At 42.8% G+C, this 20,274-nt stretch overlaps 1 protein-coding gene across 4 annotated transcripts in view; it reads right to left on the minus strand.

Moving 5' to 3' along the window:
- The window catches only part of LOC135904404 (cleavage stimulation factor subunit 2 tau variant-like), a 41,301-nt gene that overhangs the window by 18,719 nt on the left and 2,308 nt on the right, over window positions 1-20,274 (minus strand). For all 4 annotated transcript variants that reach the window (XR_010565107.1, XM_070521610.1, XM_065435192.1 and 1 more), the window contains exons 2-7: window positions 14,813-14,866; window positions 13,996-14,058; window positions 11,758-11,802; window positions 6,881-6,943; window positions 5,160-5,219; window positions 2,760-2,822 (exon numbers count right to left, since the gene is read on the minus strand). Coding sequence is in view for 3 of the 4 variants with exons in the window: in XM_070521610.1 (XP_070377711.1) it covers window positions 2,760-2,822; window positions 5,160-5,219; window positions 6,881-6,943; window positions 11,758-11,802; window positions 13,996-14,058; window positions 14,813-14,866 (348 nt within the window). In the remaining variant the exon portion in view is untranslated. The remainder of the gene's footprint in view (window positions 1-2,759; window positions 2,823-5,159; window positions 5,220-6,880; window positions 6,944-11,757; window positions 11,803-13,995; window positions 14,059-14,812; window positions 14,867-20,274) is intronic.

The raw sequence follows: 20,274 nt of genomic DNA on the forward strand, positions 1-20,274 counted from the left end.
AGGCTTATTTTCCCGTTAGTAAGGTTCCACGGGAAAACGTAATACAACAACCACTACGCACGAGTACTAATAGCAGAGCGACAGGAATAATTTGTTTCTCGAAATGCACTGAATGCATAAAAAAATTGTAGCACAGTACTAACATTTCTTTTGGCTGTACATGAAGCTGAAAGTAAGCGGGCAGCAAAGACAGCTGCTGCTCCCTATATCCGCAGCACTGCACTTCAATATTGACACGTGTACTTATCTTTATCGGGCAACCACGTTTCGCCGCCTAACAAATGTAATCGCACAGCGTGGGACGCGCCTGCATGTATCTGAAGTTTCTGGAAAGTTATCGATGCTTCTGACCGCTGTCTGTTATCGCCGAACTTTGTGTTATGTGATTTCATCACGTGACGCGAATGGTGTGGAAATTTGTGGAAGGCACGCGGGTCCGAACGATTAGTCTGGAACATTCGACGACTGCTGTAATAAAGCGGACGCGCTTGACCCGCTGATCAGATTTTCGACGATCGGCGACTGTGTTCGCCGCTATCGTTGTGCTATAAGTGCAGCCTGTTTTGTGGGCACAGGTTCGCCCAATAAAATTTAGTTTTGCCGTTCACAGTGTTGCTACTGTGTTCTTCAACGTCACCCCCACGTGACATCAGGTGGAGGTGCTAGTGCGTTCACGTACCGAACGCCCCCGCAAAGCCGCGATCCAAGCCCGAAGCCCGACGACAAAACCAACACCGCCACAGACCAGCGTGCTACCCGTAGACTGCAAAGACTGCCCCCATAGCACGGACTTCTACCTGAGTCGACAAAGAAGATCGTGGTAAAAACAACCCCAATGGCTGCCCCAGCGTCCCCCGTTATCCTACAACAACCTCGGGACTCATCGACCATCCATGGAGCAGCGACGGAAGACCCTGAATCCCGGCTGGAGACCTACGAGCGAATCGCGACTTTTAACAACTGGGACTCCGACGACAAGCTGCGGCATGTATACTTTGCCTTAGAAGATGCCGCGAGAACGTGGTTTGAGAACCGGGAGTCGACCTTGACGACATGGGACCTCTTCCGTAGCGGCTTCCTGCGCACCTTTACGAGCGTCGTGCGCAAGGAAAGGGCCGAAGCCATGCTGGACGCCCGAGTGCAGCTACACAACGAGAACGTTGCCATCTTCACGGAAGAAATGAACCGCCTGTTCCACCACGCCAACCCGGATATGCCCGAGCAGAAGAAAGTCCGCCTTCTCATGCGTAGTGGTGTGAAGGAAGAACTTTTCGGCGCAATGATACGAAGCCCACTGAAGACCGTAGAAGGGTTCCTTCGCGAGGCCACCAGCATCGAGAAGACACTCGAAATGCGGAACCGGCAATTCAACCACCGTACAAGCTCTACCCACTACGCAGGAATTCAATCACTGGCCACGGACGATCTGTGCGAGACCATCAGGATTGTGCGCGAAGAACTGCGCAAGGTCTTGCCTTCGTCGCAGCCTCAAGTGGCCTCTATCTCTCTAGAGAGATCATCGCGCAAATCTATCATTTCAACTGTGGATAGAAGTAATAAAAAAATGAATCCTCTAACCTATTGCTAGTTTCTTTGTTCATACAGGCTTAAAGAGTTGTTCCTAGCCTTTCACTTCGCAACAGTTTTCGTTGATACAATAAAATCATTAATTTTGTAAGCTGTATTAGCGTATGTAGCAGGAGTCTATGTGAACTTCGATAGATAATATATTTTCAAGATGTCTACTTCCGTCATGTAATATGCCAACATGCCAACATTAGAATTTTCTGTTCTTCATTTAACAAACAAAACTCAATTGGTCAATTGATCAAACTGAATTGATATATATATATATATCACTGCTTTCTGTAATGGTGTTGGCTGTCACCAACGTTCTTAGTTAGCTCACCAAACACTTCTCGGCATCGACAATCATGTGTTTTCGTTGCCTTTGCAAACGCATTTATTACAATCTGCGTGGCTGCAGTGCTGCAGTTTAGCAGTGTGGACAGCCGTTTGCGTTGCATACAGTAAGCCAGCAATTCAGTTTAGGAAACAGTTTTAATTTACATTCACGTGAAGTAGCACAAGCGTTGTCAATTTTTAATTGTACATAAAGTAATCTTCTGAAAAGATGTTTAAATTATCCCTTTTCCTTTCTTCAAACATAGTTCTGCCCCAAAGTGGATTCTCAGAAATTCTGGGCAGGTGGTAAAAAATTCAGATCGTTTCCAGAACGCGTTGTAAAAAGAGGCTTCAGTTCCTCATTATATTGAACGATATAAAAGTTGCCTCCGGCCAACGTTAAACAGTTATTGCTAACAAAACATCCAGTGCCTTTTGTTTCTTAGCTTTACTGAAAGTGGTGGAAATAAATTCTTAGCATAGTAACATTACACATAGCAGAAAAAAATCTTTTTAAGGACCTTTAAGTTCGAGCGGCGTAAAACGGGCTTGCAAATAAAAAATAATAATATTGATACTTGCCTAAAATTTTATTGTGCTGGGGGAGGAAGGTTTCTCTATGCGGCGAATATTTTTTTATTCCGATTTAAGAAAGTTATTGAAAAATTGCAAGGACATCGCTACTGCTGAAAGCAGCAACTGGCTGAGCCTACCATTTCGGAAAAAAAATGTAAGCACATTTCATTTTCTACAATAAACCACACTGCTGAGCAATTCGGGTTTAAAGTGCTCGCCTCAAGGTCCACATGTTACTTTAGAATTCACTTTGGTAGGAAAAGGACAGCTGGGCTCACCCATAGTTTCCATTCCATGGTGCTGCTGTTCGGTCGCAGAGGGCGAGGGTTGAGTTCCAGTTTCTAAATGTGCACATATATAAAGATCATCTCTTGTACATGCAGGACATGCAGACTGGTAAAGTAAACACATAAGACACTGCGGAACACTACGGCACAGATGGCGACAAAATCACTTCTATATTCAAGAAAACAGACAAGTGAACTGCTGCATTATTGTGGCCATTTTCGCACTTAAGAGCATTTTTGATGAAAACTATTTAAGCTTGGAGGAAGTCGCAGATACCACTATTTTTTTTTTCATTGCATTTCGACTCCTACCGTCAATATGGATGTGCCACTTATTTCTCGGTGTGCCAGAATGTTCACCAATGTGGTGGGGATTCACGTTACTGAAGAGCAGGCGGAATATATGCTCTCCTTTTTACTCCTTGTGTGCGTGTCGGCACCATTACCTTTAATTAACATATATTGGTTCCGGCGTGCACATTCAGACAGTTGTTCTTACGCCATTGTTTTATGCGAGTCACTGGGGCTCAAGTAAATGGACTTTCCGTAACCCGTAGTAGCCTGGTACAACGGGACATTTTAGGGCAACTTCCATGCAAGAAATATTTGCCAGAAGTAATATCACTTGTCGTCAATTGCAAAGGCACTGATCTGAGTAGTAAATACTATGTTGCTCCTAACCTATTTCTCCTAACCTACTTTCCGAACCCGGAATCCAATTCTACGCTCATGTGAAATGCGGCCGCAACCAACTCTTATGCTCTGGTGACTTGTCGAGCTGTTGCGCCATAGAACGAGTCGAAATGTTCTGTGCAGGAACCATGACTACTTCAAATACGATAATGACAGCTCCGACCACTTCAGAAAAAAAAAGTTATTCCAACAATGTCTGTTACAGTGTTACTGACTCTGAGTTAAGTGCTGTTAAGCCTCTCTTCTTTTTATTGATGGAAGATTCAGGCATGGCATATGAGGAATAACATAAAATCAAATAAGTGCTTGTAACTCTGCATCGAGTAGAAACTGCAATAACGCCTCTGCAAATTCTCTGTTAGTTACTTAATTGGTGTAAAGTTTAAGTACATCTAGCTTCAGTCAAGCATTTCTTAAGATGTTAAGTGAGATCGCTCGCGTTCCAAGGCGCAGCTGAAAGAGGTTGAACACCTTGACGGGGCGGCGCAAGACGACGACGACAGAAGGCAGGAAACTGAACTCACAACTAACTTTATTCGAAGGCGTGCACAAACTTATGTACTAAAACCCACAGTTGCGTGCTATCCCATCGATGGTGACACTATCAGTGCGCAGGCCAAAATGACGAATGCCGTAATCTAATGTGAGGTGCTCTGAAAATTGAAATTCATTCTCACACAAATTTAATGATGGCAAGCTTACACAATGCGATCTTTTTTTTCTTGATATTGTAAGCCTCAATATTCTCCCTCGCAGTCTGATTTATATGCGCGGAAAGTATTGTGGTGTCTTCATAGACTGGAGTGCAACCATTCTCAGAGCAATGCCGCCCGACATGTGAGTCGGCATTACCCGTGAGCGAGCGCCTATGCTCAGACAATCTAATGTTCAGGCATTGACCTGTTTGGCTTATATAGTTTAGCTCTGGTGCATGGTTAGAATAAATGATCATATAGCTAATATTCACACTACCTTTAACAAATACTTTTGATGTGAGTGTCACATTAATGTTTCATACAAAGACTCGGATGAATGCACTAGACATACAAATTTATTTATTTATTTATTTATTTATTTATTTATTTATTGTTTGTTTATGTATTTACTTATTTATTTACACATACGGCAAACCTATTTTAAAGGCGATAGGAGAAATGAAGTTGGAGCAATAACTAAGCACAAACTATGCAAACATAGGCAACCAATTTTAAGAATTTATTATAGGTACGTGCCTATGTCAGGGAAAAACTGCGACTGTATTTATGGTAGATGAAACAAATATACTTTATTTGCACACATTCAAATTAACTTTCTTCGCACTGCTTGTATGGGTATCGAACCATTCAGGCGTGTTCTTCTATAATGCGGGAAATAATATTTCATATAAGAGCAGTTTAGCATCATGGGGGCATTAGTTAAAGCATTATTGTTTACACTGCTCCATCAATGTAAAACAAGAATATGGAGTATTATATCGCAGTACGCGCTCTGTATTACATGGAGCTAAGCATGTAGTAGAGGTAACGTCTTCAGCATCCCTTAACTCTATAGCGTTCTCGAGATAGGTGAATTAATTCTGTCACAATTATACCAAGTTCACAAAACTCGTACGTCCGGAAAAACAAGATTCAAAAGCATTTTCTCAGATACATAGCACAGCTCGCTTCTATTAAAAAAAAAGGTGGTAGCTGCACTCACCCACAGGTTCTGGTGGTGTTTGGCGTTGTGGATGCCTGTTAGTTGCTTGATTCCGGCCACCTATAAATATACCTCAAGTCAGTCTGTTGTGTTTCAACACTGCTTAGTTTGCTCTTACTTGAAATTCATTCGAGTTCCTTTGCGTGTATGCTGCTATTCTATATGAATCGAAGTTCTGAAGATTCCGCTGTCAGATAGCAGTTTCCTTGGAAACACAGTAAAAAAAAACTACGAGTGCTACACAACTTTCGACGGACGGCAAGAGCTCATCAAAACACGAACTGATGTTAATAATCATGCTTATGACATCCACTCGTTCCTTCAGATTTCTGCAAAAAGAAGTGCACACCACCTCTATGCCTTTCCTGCAACTGTTTCTGGTACATATGCAACATTATGGCACCAGGATTGCCCTTTTTCTGTTAACGTGTTTCATCAAGTTTTCCCTTTCTCTACGGTACTTTAGCAGCCCCTGCTACATTCATCAGTAAGCCGCTTGACACTACAACTTCAACATAAATAAAATTTATTCAAAAATGATGCAAGTGCATTTTTTTCGTTAGAGTCAACGAGGGGCGGATACAGGGTAGCCTCAGAGGCGAGGGGGGGGGGGGAGGCTTGGCTTAATTTTATATACAAGGAGCCTGGGGAGAAGGGCTGTCTGAACACTCGCATGCCCATTACTGTCAGCGCTGCTGTTGCATTGTCCGATTGGGTAGGGCGCAGATCCCCGGAGTCCCCCCTGTGAGTCCGATAGGTGTAACAAGCCAAATGTCGTTTCGAGTAATGTGGTGACAATAAATTAGTCCACCTAGGTGTTAGAAATATATTTTGCACTTCCATCATATTACGCAGTAGAACACGTTGTCGGGCTAGCTGGTTCATAGCTTTCAAAAGATGAAGCGCCAAGAGAGACACCATACCAATGAAGAAACATCAATGACCGGACAAGGCGCTTCCTGTCATTGTTGCTTCTTCATTGGTGTGCTGCCTCTGTTTTCGCTTCGTCTTTTGAAATCATATTACGCATCTGCATGAGAATAATTTTTAAAAAGCTGCTTCAAAATACAGAGGACCCTTCAGGCTAATATGTTGGATCAGCATACCTGAAATCTACTTCTTAATATTATATATTCGTAAGTTTTGAGATTCTTAGCACAGGAATAACTCAGAATGTAAACATAGTGGAAATGACTACAATTCAGGACACGCGTCGGAAGCGTCGGTGGGCCTTTTAAGTCGTGCTGTCAAAAACCTCATGTCTGTTTGCAACAGGGTTTTCTAACCTAAAAAGGGCAATGAAGTGATGTATTTATTTACCAACGAGGTCTAGGCAAAATATTGTTTAGTATTTTTTAAATATTCATTTCTCAAACATTCACATACGTCAATGTGGTAACTTTCAATATGCGCCTCGTTAGACGAAACAAACCAGTTCCACCTTTTTTTCCTATTGTTAGAAGCACTCTTCGAAGTCTTCTTCTGTCACGCGTTCCTGCTGCGATGTCGTTTCTTTTTGCATTGTCGTCACGTTGCCGTAATGCTGCCTGCAGAGTACTAGTTTTTAAATTTCTAAACAAACTCCGCAGGAGGGGGGGGGGGGGGGGGTAAATAAGACAAGGTTAAAGGGCGCTTAAGCACAGTGACGTAATTGCGTGGCTAAAACTTACAGGCTATAATAATGACATTGCACCTCAGTGCAGGTGGTGCGCTGTACTCACCCGGTTTCCTCTTAGGTTTCTTTGAGACACGTCCCCTCCCATGTGATGGTTTGTTTCGACCAGCTAAAAATATACAAAGCACATCTGTTTCACATTTCGCTCCTCAACTTTCAAAGTTGGTAGCGTCGTACTCACACTGGTTAAATACGTGCAAAAGCACTCTCAGTAGCCTTTATGGAAGCGTTTACATAGGTGACGATTTCTCTGAGCTTCACAGCTCCTAATGTGTAACATACTTTCCAGCTTTGAAGTCAATGTTGCGCTTTCTGGAGTGGACTAGCAGTGAAGATATCGTTCACTTTGGGACACATTTCTTTATGTGCTTAAGATCTGTGTGTGTAGAGGCTTTTTGTGGTTGTTGGGACGCGCTAGAAATTCCCAGAAACACGTTGACTCCTCCAACAGCCAATGCAACAATTTCTTTCCTACTAATAAACTTTCAATCTCTGAATATAAGCTTTCAAGTCCTTTCTTAATTGTTATAGCCTGACTGAAACAGATGATGATGTCTTCGCTAGAAAACAAAACTTTGCTTTTGGAGCGACACTGCGCTGAAAACGGGACAAAAGAAGACAAGGAATAAGCGTTGACTACCAACTCAGTCTTTGCCTCGTGAAAGGTGTTTTTTTTATAAACGTTCAAAATGTTAGTACATTGTCTAGTGTCTATTCGTTTTGTCCCATTTTTAGCATTGCTTCCTTCAAAATCACGTACCAACTTGCACACGTGGTCACGTTTTTGTCGAAATTGGACGTACGTTCGCTAATGAAGCTATACATGGTTTTCCATTCTCTTTGGGAAAAAAATTATAGTGGCGTTTAGCTGCGTGAACGGAGACTGCGCTCAAGCGTATAGGTGCCATTTCCACACCTATGCGCGTAATCCGCGCTTCCTTAGTCGGGGTTGGTCGATTCCCGCTCGGCCTGCCGCCGCTTGCATTGCTGCTCCGTCCTTTTCACTCATTGCTCGGCCTTTCAATTGCCAGACGAAACCGGTACATCAACAGCGTACACACAGTGTGTAAGCATCCGTTAGAGAAGGTGAACCCCGCACGCCTCCACCTAGGCTCTTCCTCCGTGACTCTCCCTCGGGCGTCCTCCTGAATTCCGCCGCACACTCCTCCTCGCCACCTCCAGGCACCCTCCACATTCGGTGCTCGCTTCCCTCTTCCAGCTCGGTGGCCTCACACTTAGAAAACAGAATGCAAGAAAGACTAGAAGCGAAAATGGATATACACCACACGCACTGTTTGCCTTGCTTTTCAAGGAACTCAGTGTTCCTTTTCGATGTTTTTCTACGTTTTCTACGATTTCTTTTGTACGTTTTCCTTTTCTACGTTTTCTACTTTTTGCTCATCATCTTGCATTTCAACCTCCTGCCTGCCCCTGTATCGCCTGTTTTTCTACGTCCAGTGTCTTTTTTCCGCTCTAAGTTTTCTAATAATGCATTACCAACGAGCCCACCTATGCATCCGACTTTCTCGCGTATTTCACAGACGGGACATGTACGCTTGCGCGTAAAGAAAATTCAGCGGTGGTTTACCGCTAAATACGACAGACATGTGATAGTGTTACGTCGCACCTTTTTCAGGTTTTGGATGCATGATTTAAACCGCGCTCACCTAATTGCAAAGTGTTGTTCTGGAGCTCGCTCAACAGACGTTGTGCCGCTTCGAGGACCGCTACAACGATGATGTGCAGAGGAGACCACCAGGAGTTGCACTCTACACATATTCATACGTTTCTATGCTCTCACATCTCTCCTCTACTCTCTATCACGTGACCGGCTTCCCACACTTAACGCACATACACTTCTTTTCTATTTTGGCACTCCTGCTGTTAACCCATTGAAAAGAAAACATCCTCTCTTTGAGCTGTTGAGAGGAGATTTCACTTTCTTGTGGGACGCGAGCCGTCATCTGTCTCTCGTGAAAAGAACACGGTGCCCTTTACAGCGCCTAAGTGAATGCACACATTAGTCAAGCGATCATCTCGTCTGCTTCAGCCTGTGTGTAACTCGGGAGGCTTCGAATGGGTAGACATATCGAAAATTCTGGGCATATCACATTGTTCTGGCACCAATTCATGTACTCCTGAGCGAATTCGAGCGATTCGGAGTTGCTACGCTAGTTTAGGGACAAACGAGTTTTTGTTCAATTTTTGTGTTTCAGATAGAAATTATGCGCTAGGCCAAGGCGTATTCACGCTGGATCGTTGGCGGCATTGTCGTGATGCAGTCTTGATATGAACACTCTTGCGCGGCCTGTGCGTGTAAGATGAGGTCTGCAGATCTGCAGTGAGTTTGAATGTGAAATGAACGAAGCTGAGTGGCCCCACAATCGAGCTCCACTTGACCGGCGCTGCCGTAGCAAGGAAAGTGTTCTGGCTTCCGCTGCTGGCATGAATGTTCACGCGTACCATCGTTCCCCGTGAGCAGTCATGCGCATACCATACACGGGGCATGCACTGATTTTATCTGAAAGGAAGCCAGACCTATATAATTACCTCTTTGGACGCTCACAAACGACGACCGTTTTCGTTCGACGTGATCGTGGCCCCTGTCAGTGTGCGACGCTTGAAACGCCGCTGGCACAGCTCCTCATTATAACAGCGTTGAGATGCTTTGAGAGGAATGCTGCACCTTCGTGTGGACTCGAATGCATCACTTTTAGGCAGTACTGCGAAATATTTTGGAAATATTTTGGATAATATTTTGGATATTTTGGTTCATGAACTTTCCTTTGCGTGTAATATAGCAAATAATTTCTGTAAGTATCGTACGCTTGTCATACCCACCATCGCTTCAAAATGACGCGGTCGTGTGAAGACAGACAATAATGGTGCGCTCCTTTTTAATTGAATGTTTAAAAGCGTTCAGTTCAACGCTAGCCTGCGTCCGTTTCTGTCTGTGATCGTGTCGCTTAAGTGCTATGGTGCCAGGATCAGCATCATACCAACTAAGCCGAAGATTTGTACTCCTGAACTCATTTGCCTATTTCGGAACGTTCGTGCCCTGTCTGGACAAGCTCAGTCGAGTTTGCGTTATTGGCGATTTTTATTGACTGCCGCAGCTCATTTTGTTTGGCTAGTCATTCATGCGTGAGGATGTAGCGCTAGCTTCATTCGAAGTAGTGATTAAGAGGATACAGAAGCTGCCTAAATAGCTAGCGATAAAGTTAGAATGGCCTGACATGTCCTGAGAAAAAGCGGTAGAGGATGGAATAACAGTCAATTTTATAAAAAACGGTGGAAATATTATGCTTGTAAAGCTTTCGGCCCTTTAAACGCAATGCCCCACGACTTGAAGTGTACCAGATAGTTCGAAGAATACCAAGAGTATAATGATCCATAAGAAGGAAGATGTTAATAAAGTGAATTATAGGCCCATTAGCTTACTTTCAGTATTGTATAAAGATTCACTTAGATGATTTCCAATAGGGTCAAAGCCACACTTGACTTCCATCAGCCAAGACAACAATTTGGCTTCAGGAAGCGATACTCTACAATGGACCACGTCCATCTCATCAATCAGGCAATTGAGAAATCGGCGGAGCAGAATTTCTCTATATAGCTTTCACAAATCATGAAAAGGAATTCGATTCATTGGAAACATTAGCAGTAATGAAGTCATACGGAAATGTTTACAAATATTCCACAGCAATTGTGTTACTCTAGAAGAAAAGCAGAAACTTACCTATCAAGAAAGGGATCAGGCAAGGAGACACAAGCTCTCCAATGCTATTCACTGGATGCTTAGAAGAATTAGTGAAGCTATTAGATTGGGAAGGTTTAGAAGTGAGCATCAATGATGAATATCTCAGCAACCTTCGGTTAGCAGATGACATTGTCCTGGTCTGTGAAACCAGATATTAATTGCAACAAATGATTTAGGGTCTTAACCGAGGAAGTGAAAGAGTGGGACAGATGATTGATATGCAGAAGACATACGTATGTTCATTAAATAGCCTGGCAGGGGCAAGGAATTCATGATCACCAATCAGCCTTCAGAGTCTCTACAGCAGTGTGTCTATCTCGGTCAATTACTCACAGGCGACCCTGACCATGGGAAGAAAATTTACTGAAGAATAAAAATAAATTGGAATGCATACAGCAGGCATTACCAAATCCTAAATGTGAGCTTACGATGGTAGTTGAAAAGAAAAGTGTGCAATCATTGCATTCTACCACTGCTAACCTATGGTGTAGAAACTTGGGGTTAACAAAGAAGCTGGAGAACAAGTCAAGGACCGCGTACAGAGCGATGGAACGAGATATGTAATATACGAAGAAAGAGATAGGAAAAGAGTGGTATAGATCAGAGAGCAAACAGGCAGAGCCGATATTCTAGTTGACAGTAAGAGAGAAAAATGGATCTGGGCAAGCAATGTTATGCTGTAATGCGAAGGGTAGATAACCGGCCGATCATTATAGTTACAAAATGGGTGCCAAGGGCAGACAAATGCAGTCGAGGACAGCAGAAAATCATGTAGGGTGAAGAAGGTAGGAAATTTTCAGGCGCAAGTTAGAATCAGATAGCCCAAGACAGGCTTGATTGGAGATGGCTAGGAGAGGCTATCATTCTGCAGTGGACATGAGAAATAGGCGGTAATGATGGTGATTATAAATATGAGAAGCCAATTGTAAACCATGGCTGATTATTTTCAGCCTTGATTTTATTTTGTGTATTCCCCCTTTTTGAGTCGTTCTTAATAGCTATGCAAGCACATAAAACACGCGTGTTCAATAAATGTGAAGTAAACAAAACGGCAGGGGTATAGCAATATTGCTTATACTGTCATATGTATCCAAGTTATAATGAGTTACGCGTTTTCGTTTTCGTTTGTTTGAATTTAGTAACGAGTTATATTTACTACTCACCTGAAACTTGTGCCCCTGGCTTTCTGACGAGAAGTCTAGGTCCTCCTAAGGATGCACAAAAACGTACCTATAAGGTTGTCATGAATGTACTCCCTGTCGGTAATATCCCATGTCTATGCCCACAGTTCTCTCAATTACTGCTTCAGCAGAAGTTATGAACACTTGTTTGACAAGGAATGTCGCTGGAATAAAAACTTTCATAAAGGAGGGTCGGCAAGTCTGCGAAGACAACTCCGCTTTTCAAAACATTGGCTTCCGGCGAAATTCCTTGTTCCGCCACTATTGACCGCTTAAAACGTCCATATGCCTGGGAACTGATGCGATGAATGTTTTTGCAGTGGTGTTTTTAGTGTAATGGCGTTCTGTTCTGACACATTGAAATCCCTGTAACACTTAGAACTCGGTGAGGTTTGCGAACAGAGGGGTAGGCTACTCGGAGGAGAAAAAAATAAATGTCTTGAAAATTCCGTAGGATTGCACAAGCACTATGGGGCATGTGCGAAACTATTTAGTTATGGCATTTTCTGATTGCATCACGCTTTGCATGCTTGTATGCCGTGCCCATGCTGGTTTTGTTAAATTTCCTGTGCACGATCACGCAAGCAGTGCTCTCACTGGTAGCATCTTAGGTTTTCAATAGACGAGCGAAATGTGAAAGGGGATACTTTCTTTTATTGCGATTGGTGTTCTTTGGCAACTTCACCCAGTTTGCGGTATGTCTCTCTAGCCTTGGCTAACACCTTTAACGCCACCTTGGGTCACTGGATAGTCAATTGACAAATGGGTGGATCATCGGGCTGCTGCACTGGGAGAGCAGGGTTTAGGACCAACCACTCATTGAAGAGCCGCACATAGCCAATGCCACATACTCGGTAATCAAATTTTGCGCCAAAGGGATTAATTGAAGACCGGGTCATACATAGTAGCCCACATACAGTGACCCAAGTTGGGTCCAAGGGTCGGACGGTTGCATTAGAGCCCTGTGGCTCCCTCTGAACGCAGCTCGATGCTCTAACTATTAGACCATGTGTTGTCCAGAGGGCCCACGATGCAGCGGTCGGGCATGGCCTCACTGTCCCAACGTGGGAGTGGCCCGCAACGCGCTGAGTCACGTACCTCAGGACTTTCATTAAAGTTTTGGATCCACTCTATCAGCGGCCAAAGTTTGCATGAAAAAGAGGTTAGTCGAGGACAAACTTTGTACTGGAGACTGGATGAAGTTCCCGAGGAAGGCTTATTGCAATAACAACTTACAGCGAGACCACATAATTACAGTGGCCGGCAAGCATATCATGAGAAGCACGTTTTCCATCTTTTTATGTCGGGTGTTTCGTTTTATGCAATGCACAATGTTCAAAAGTCGACTGCAGTAAATAGCACAAGTCTACTTCTCGAGCCGGATTACTCGTAGAAGTGGGCATTACTCGTGAGCGAAACGAAGACGCAAGCTCAGCTAATTATCGAAATGTCGTAAATTGAATTTTTGATTATATTATGATGCATATTGCAATTTACGAATTATCCGAATGACACAAGTTTCGAGATATTCCAAAAAAGGTGACGAAATACATTGGCAGTTCTATCACAATTGTGATTTATTTCATAAAACGACGTTTTCTTGAAAAAGTAAGTGACCAGTACATTTTTACTGAACGTATGACATCGCTTATCGTTACATTGACGCCATCCTCAGGATTCGTTTTAAGTTGATATACCTTGGAAACCAGCTGACTACAATTTGTGAATTGCAATATATGCCAAGTATATAGCAAAAAACTTAATTAGTGAATTTACTGTTATTAGTCATGGCCAGTTAGTACTGCAACTGTTTTCGGGTTGCAGCACAAACCGCTTCTTTGAGTCCTGCAGTAGAAAGGTGATAGCTGTACTATCTACCATGGCGATTTTTAAAACTTCTGTATAGCTAAAAAAAGCACCCTAGATTTTCATGCTATTGAATACATTCCCTGATGTTGTTTTCCAGACACAAGTACTTTCGATAAGCAATGTTTTTGATAAACTTCCTGCAAGACTCAGAAGCGAGTGCAGCTTCTGTGCATGTCATAACAACCACACGTACATGTGTACTAATACATTACGAAAAAGAAAACAAAACTGCATACACTTGAGGCTGGCAATAATCGACACAGCAGGCACTGTTCTACATAACGTAGTCCTTGTAGTTTTCAAAGATTACTGTATGATTTGCTTTCGTCGTAATGCGGCAAGTGTACTCACTCGGTTTCCGCGACCCTGATGGCTTTCGTAAGTTCCCAGTTCCAGTAGGTTTTCTTTGTGTTCCTAAAATCATGTTCAGAAAAGCACACGCATGACATAAACACGCGCGTTTGCTACATGAAACTTTGAAAACACGTCTCAATATATCTAACAAACTCTTGAAAGTTCTTCAAGAAAAAAATTTAAAGCTATGGGAGTGGCTAGCATTATGCACAATCAATTTGTCACTCTAGAAAGTTTATTTCAGGTGGGCTGCCTCACGGCACAACAGCAAAAATAAAATGAATAAATGAGTGCAACATCGTATTATGCTGGAAGTGTAGCAAGACTCTGCAATAACAGTCGTCTTCAATGCACATTACCAGACCAGCATACAAGTCCCCCCACTGTGGAATATCTACATTACAAAAAATATAACCTTGGTTGCATCGTGCTTCAGTAGACTAAACTGGCACGACAATATCTTGTCCCGTGTTTTTGGGATAGCTCTTTCCACAGGTGTTTGTGTTAAATAAACGCTGGTAGTAATATTATTGTTCATTGAGCGGATCGTTAGTTGGTGCCTATCACACAAAAGAAAACCATTCAAGTCCTCGTTCGTTCTTTCTCTAAGCAAAAACCAAACTCTAGCTATAGATTTTTCTTATGTACGTGCCTCTTGACTGCGGAAACACGGTGACCTGGAAAAATCAGTTGTCAGTTTTGCCATCGCATTAGCTGACATTAGAGCGGCATACAGCTTTACACTGATATAAAGCTGTATGCTGCTGTAATGTCAGCTGATGTACCAGGCAGCTGATGTGACTAGTGTACTCACTCGAAGGAGTTGACTCTCGTTGCCGTCCTCGGCTGCTACTCGTATTGCGTATACCTGCACATACGAGTATAACAAAGCACTAATGTCACACGTGTGGCCCTGCAAATAAGGCAGGTTAAAAGCAACTTACACTTAGCGTTCTTTTAAAGCCTTCCAATCAAAGAAAGTGGTCACCTACGCGCAGCTATACACTTCCGCGAAATTCTCAGCACTTCTGTTGTCGAGAAGATAACCGAAAGCACTTAATGCCGCTGCTCTGTCTTGAAAGGTCAGCCAGTCTGTACGAGTGCCTTTTCGTGTACGGCGCACTCACTTGTGCGCGTAGATTTGAGAATTCTGCTTTGGCGCAAACGCATTTCTAAGGGTCCTCTATTGTGAATGCAGACAGGTGATTTGTTTAGGAGATGCGGCACGTTACTGTTAGAAAAATGTTCAGATCAAGCACAATAGACAAAATGCTCAGAAGTAAAACATTTATCAAATATTTAGAGCAATCGGATTGCTATCCTTCAAGATGAGGGCAATCTTTAGGATGAATTCGTAGATAAAGAATGAGGCCTTATTCAACCTCATATCGCTTTCTTTATTCATTTTATTTTTTTCTTTCTTTTTTTCTTTTATATATGTGCACAGTCATGATGATGCCATGACTGCACTGAGTGTCGTCTTCGTGTCGTTCACTGTCCTACGTGTGTTTGAAGTACGTAATGCGAAGGGCAGTTGACCACGTTATTTATGCTTTGCTGGACTGGTTCTTTTGAAGGTGATGGGCCGCAGTTTTTCGTCTTCTAATTGGCAATGAAACCACCGCCGTCAACAAACCGGGCCTGCACCGCGGAAGACCAACGAAGTTACCAGCTCCACAAAGGTAGGTAAATGGTAATTGCAATTCAAAATGTCAAACGCCGTCTAGAATATTGAAGTATACCTTGTAGTGTCACGTTAACTGTGCTGTGTGCAATGTTTCTCCACGTTCTTTATCTCATCGGCCCTTCCATTTTCTCTGAAGTCCAGGAACGAAATCGCAGCACTTTTACGCTGCCTTTTGCTATAGATCGAACATCTGAGAATCGTTTTCAAGCGTCTTGCAAGCAGCCTCAAAAGTGCTGCTTGTATGTCTTGTGAAACTAATGATGTGGTTTTAGAACGACAGAAAGCTGAGCTAGTTGGTAAGGATTCATTATGCAAAAAAAGAGGTGAGGCGTGCAGACAGGACAAAAGAGTAGAGAAGTGGACAACACGAACGCGGACTATCAACTGAAGGGAGCACTGAGGCGAAAAAAGAAAGAAGGCACAAAACTAATCTGCGCAAGCTCAGGAATGGTAACGCCACATGTCAGTCGGGTACATGTGCCGTTCTACGTGAGAGATAACTGTTAAGGCAGTTAATCTCTTCCTAAAAGATATTGGAAAGATCCTTAGGATGAGATTAAGTGCCTTAACAGTTATCTCTCACGTAGACCAGCACATGTATCCGACTGACACGTGGTGTTACCATTCATCAGCTCACACAGATTAGTTTTGTGTCTTCTTTCTTTTTTCGCCTCAGTGCTCCTTTCAGTTGATAGTGGGCGTTCGTGTTGCCCACTTCTCTACTCTTTTGTCCTGTCTGCATGCCTCACCTCTTTTTTTTGCATAATGTGGTTTTAATAAAGTGTATATGTTTTATCTTAAAATAGTGAAGACTACGCAATAAGCACGGCTATATAGACAAAAGGATGCGCGAAAACAGTTGCAGCGACCACTGTGGCTATTCCTAATCTTACGAAACTAAATTGACAGATCCGTTCAAAAGATGAAGCGCCAAGCGAGACAGCACACCAAGAAAGAACAATGACAGGACAAGGCGTCATTGACCTGCCTCGTCCTGTCATTGTCCTTTCTTTGTGTGCTGTCTCTGTTGACGCTTAAGCTTTTGAAAGCTATGAACCAACTAGCCCCACAACCTGTTCTATTGACGGATGCGTCACATATTTTATTCGTGATGTGTCACATGCTCCAGAAGAACAATTCTGACACTTCTTGCTTTTGAGACCTACCGAGATGTAATGATGATAGCCGAGAAAACACTTGTTTTCTGTTATGAACAACGCCTTCATTTTAGGCGTTTACATCTCTAATTCACTGATATTTGCTTCGAATAGTATTTCACGCGTATTATTCAGCACAAGATGTATCCTAATGCACATGCAAATAAACTTGCCTTTCTTTATCCCGCATAGTGTTTTCTCGCATAACGTATGTGGCCTTACCACGCGTGCACCGAGCAGATGTTCCTGTTCCACAATTTCAGTGAAACAACCTCGGCACTCTAAGTAAAACAGCTAGCTCAGAATGAAAACATCCATTGTTCTGGTCCCTACTTGAAAAACGGCGCAACGACACAGTGGTGCGATCGGCATCCTGTCCGCTGGCTTAGCCCATTTCCATGCCTCGAAAGAAATTCAAATTGATCGATTGATATGGCGGCCGCAGTACTTTGTTTTCTCTTCGGCGGAATTTTCGTCAGATCTACATGGGTACAACCTTGCCCGATAAGACTTGTATACGAACGTCTTGTCAATTAAAGCTTTATGGAGCGACATATATGTGGTGTTTAAACTTAGGAATAGCTAGAGCAACAGAGGTAGAGTGAGACAGGTGTTCTCTCTGGCAGCACTGGAAAAAGCAATAAGCGATAAAAAACTGGGTGAGATGGAGAAGATGCAGGCTTAATTGGTCGGATAGTCACGGTGAGCAATTTTAATGCTTCAAAAAATTTGCTGGTCCATTCACTTAAATGTATCCTGTTTTGTTTACTCCTCAAATGCCCATTGAATTTGGTTTGCCGTTGTTCGTTCTAATTTGTTCCATGGAGAAATCTACATATTTTACCCCATACATGGTCCATTTATACCTTTTGTAGATTCCTGGGCAGCTAATGCACATATCTAACTAGTGTTTCCTTGTGAGAAGCACCAGCAGACGAAGCAAATTTTTCGTTGCTTGCAAGCATATTGATCTATTCCTGACTCATTTTGTCGGCTTTGTTAGGCGTTCGTTTTCAGTTCGTCTGCTCAGATGTTCTGGCCATTGTAGAAGGGCTAATGCGCCTTGTTTGTGATGTGCCAATGTTTCATACTCTAAAGCTTCTCAATACTCAATATGCTAAAATATAACCTTTGTCGAAAGACTGATGTTTGATGAGTGTGTCAAACATCAGTTTTCGCACTAACCACTAGAAAAAGTTGTTAGTGCGAAAGATATATCTTGTATTTTTAAACATAACTAAGCACCTCTTGTACTAACAGAAAACAAGCTGTGATTCTTAAGCACCAAAGAAAGGAGTGACTTGTGATGTTACTTCATCTTGCAGCCTTTCTTCATTGTTTATATGTTAACGCAGTGAATCTTAATTGCAGAAGTAGCAGTGTTTCTGCTGCCTGCAGGTATTGTGCGTATATCGCACTTGCTCCTTGCGTAAAGTTGACCTTAAATGCTAGAACAAAATATTTGGCCACACAAACTGTATTTCTGTTATAAATTATACCTCATTTGGTAATTTCTGCATTAGCAGAATTTCGTTCGAGTTCCACAAGATGTGCACCTCTTACATTACGTGTGGGTGAATTTTTATTCATGTTACATTTGAACTTCATGTTCTGGCTTAGAATTATGCATTTCATTTTTTACGCGCAAAAAATTTATTTCAACTATTTGTGGACATTGGGAAGATTTGATGCAGCTTCGCACCATCTCGTAAATGAATACTCAATCAAGCCTTGCTTCAGGAACTTCAAGTGCAGAGAGGTTCCGTTTTTAAGGGAACCTCCTATGCGGCAGTGCCAATTCCCTCCTATATTCCCTACTATGCGGCAGCGCCAATTCCAGGCTCTTCAATTCATTGCATGCACAACATAAACCTAAAAAGCACCCTCCAATGCGAAGAAACCTTAATTGACATCCGCAGATATGCAAAAAGTTTACGTATATAAGAGTGGGCTTTAGGCATTTGACATACGCACAATGCAGCTGAGAGCCTGGTATGAGCAACGCCGCATATGTAGGCGTATGTACGTTTTTTCTAACTTGAATTCCACTGTCCTTAACATTTCTGAAACATGTGCTGCATTACCTACTTCTATACAAGTTGGGGTGAAGCTCAAATAAACAGCTGCTGCAAAGTTGGAACTGCACATCTGCGATTGCCGCTTGCCCTATCAGGGGCACTGTAAAACTGCACCAATGCAATTGTTCTAGCAATCTGAAATACAGGAGTGCATTGCTGTAGTTACTCCCGTGTGGCCGAATGAGTTTGAATTATTCTGGTGCTAATAGCCCACCCGTAAGTCCCAGTCTTCATTTACTTTGCCCCAGAGAGCATACAAGTAATCTAAAAAAAAGGTCCGTGTATGTGACAAGAAGCTACTCCACTAATAGACAACTGGTGATAATATAAATGAATACTTGATGATAAAACAAAGGGTAGCTGATAGTATAGCCAACCTCACTACTAATAGAGCTGTTTACACTTTTCGTACAATTTGTGTTTTGGAAAAGGAGAAAGTGCCATCCTCCCGACTGTTACTCAGAGTTACAAAAGAAACTATAAAATAAGGCTACAAAGAAAAAGCTACAAAAGCTAGCTTCGCAGTTGATGAAAAATTCGTCTTGATACAGAGATCAAATCCGGCGCCAACACCTTTCTAGGGTTGTCGATTAACCGGCTTGGCAAATCAGGAGGCTACCAGATCGCAGCAAGGCGGTGAATCAATCGACACTTCGGAATACAGGAATATTTAATATGACAAATCAGTTCTTCGGAAACTTGCAATAAGTTGAAGGGACTTCCATGAAAGGGCAAAATATTTATCCACCTGGCTGTACCGCTAAGCGATCGAAAAAATCCATATTAGTTTCTCTCTGTGTTTTTAGAATGTAGCAGAGAAGGTAAAGAAAGAGAGCATCACAGAAAGACGCCATGAACAGAGAAGGCGATCGGTGCAAGAGAGAACTAGAGAAATCTTTGTGGGCCGCAATTCCGCGACTTCAGTTGGATGCGCAAGTCCATTTCGAGATAGGCCAGTCGGGGCACCCGTCGATCACCCGACCGGGTAAGAGACCGACCGACTGCAAATAGGCAAGACTCGTTTCTGATCTGTAACGAACATTTAAGCCCACTTTCTGCTTCCAATCTGAGCATTATAAACAACGAGAGCGAGAAGCGTACGGCTTTTGTACACCTCAGGCACACTGTTTTGTCAGCAACGCAGTGGTGACTTCAACTGCCGTCTCACCTGGATTGCCTCGTTTCTTTGCAGCTGCACTTAGTTACCGATGATGTGCGGGATCGGCTCACAATAGTATCGTCACATCACAAAGGCTACATACGTGTTTTACCCTAGCAATACTGGGTCATATGCTTTTTTTTGCTATTGCCATCATGTCTACCCAAAGAAAACAAAAGGTTACAGAATGTTCTA

The sequence above is a fragment of the Dermacentor albipictus genome, chromosome 7, assembly GCF_038994185.2.
Source record: "Dermacentor albipictus isolate Rhodes 1998 colony chromosome 7, USDA_Dalb.pri_finalv2, whole genome shotgun sequence".
NCBI lineage: Eukaryota > Metazoa > Arthropoda > Arachnida > Ixodida > Ixodidae > Dermacentor > Dermacentor albipictus.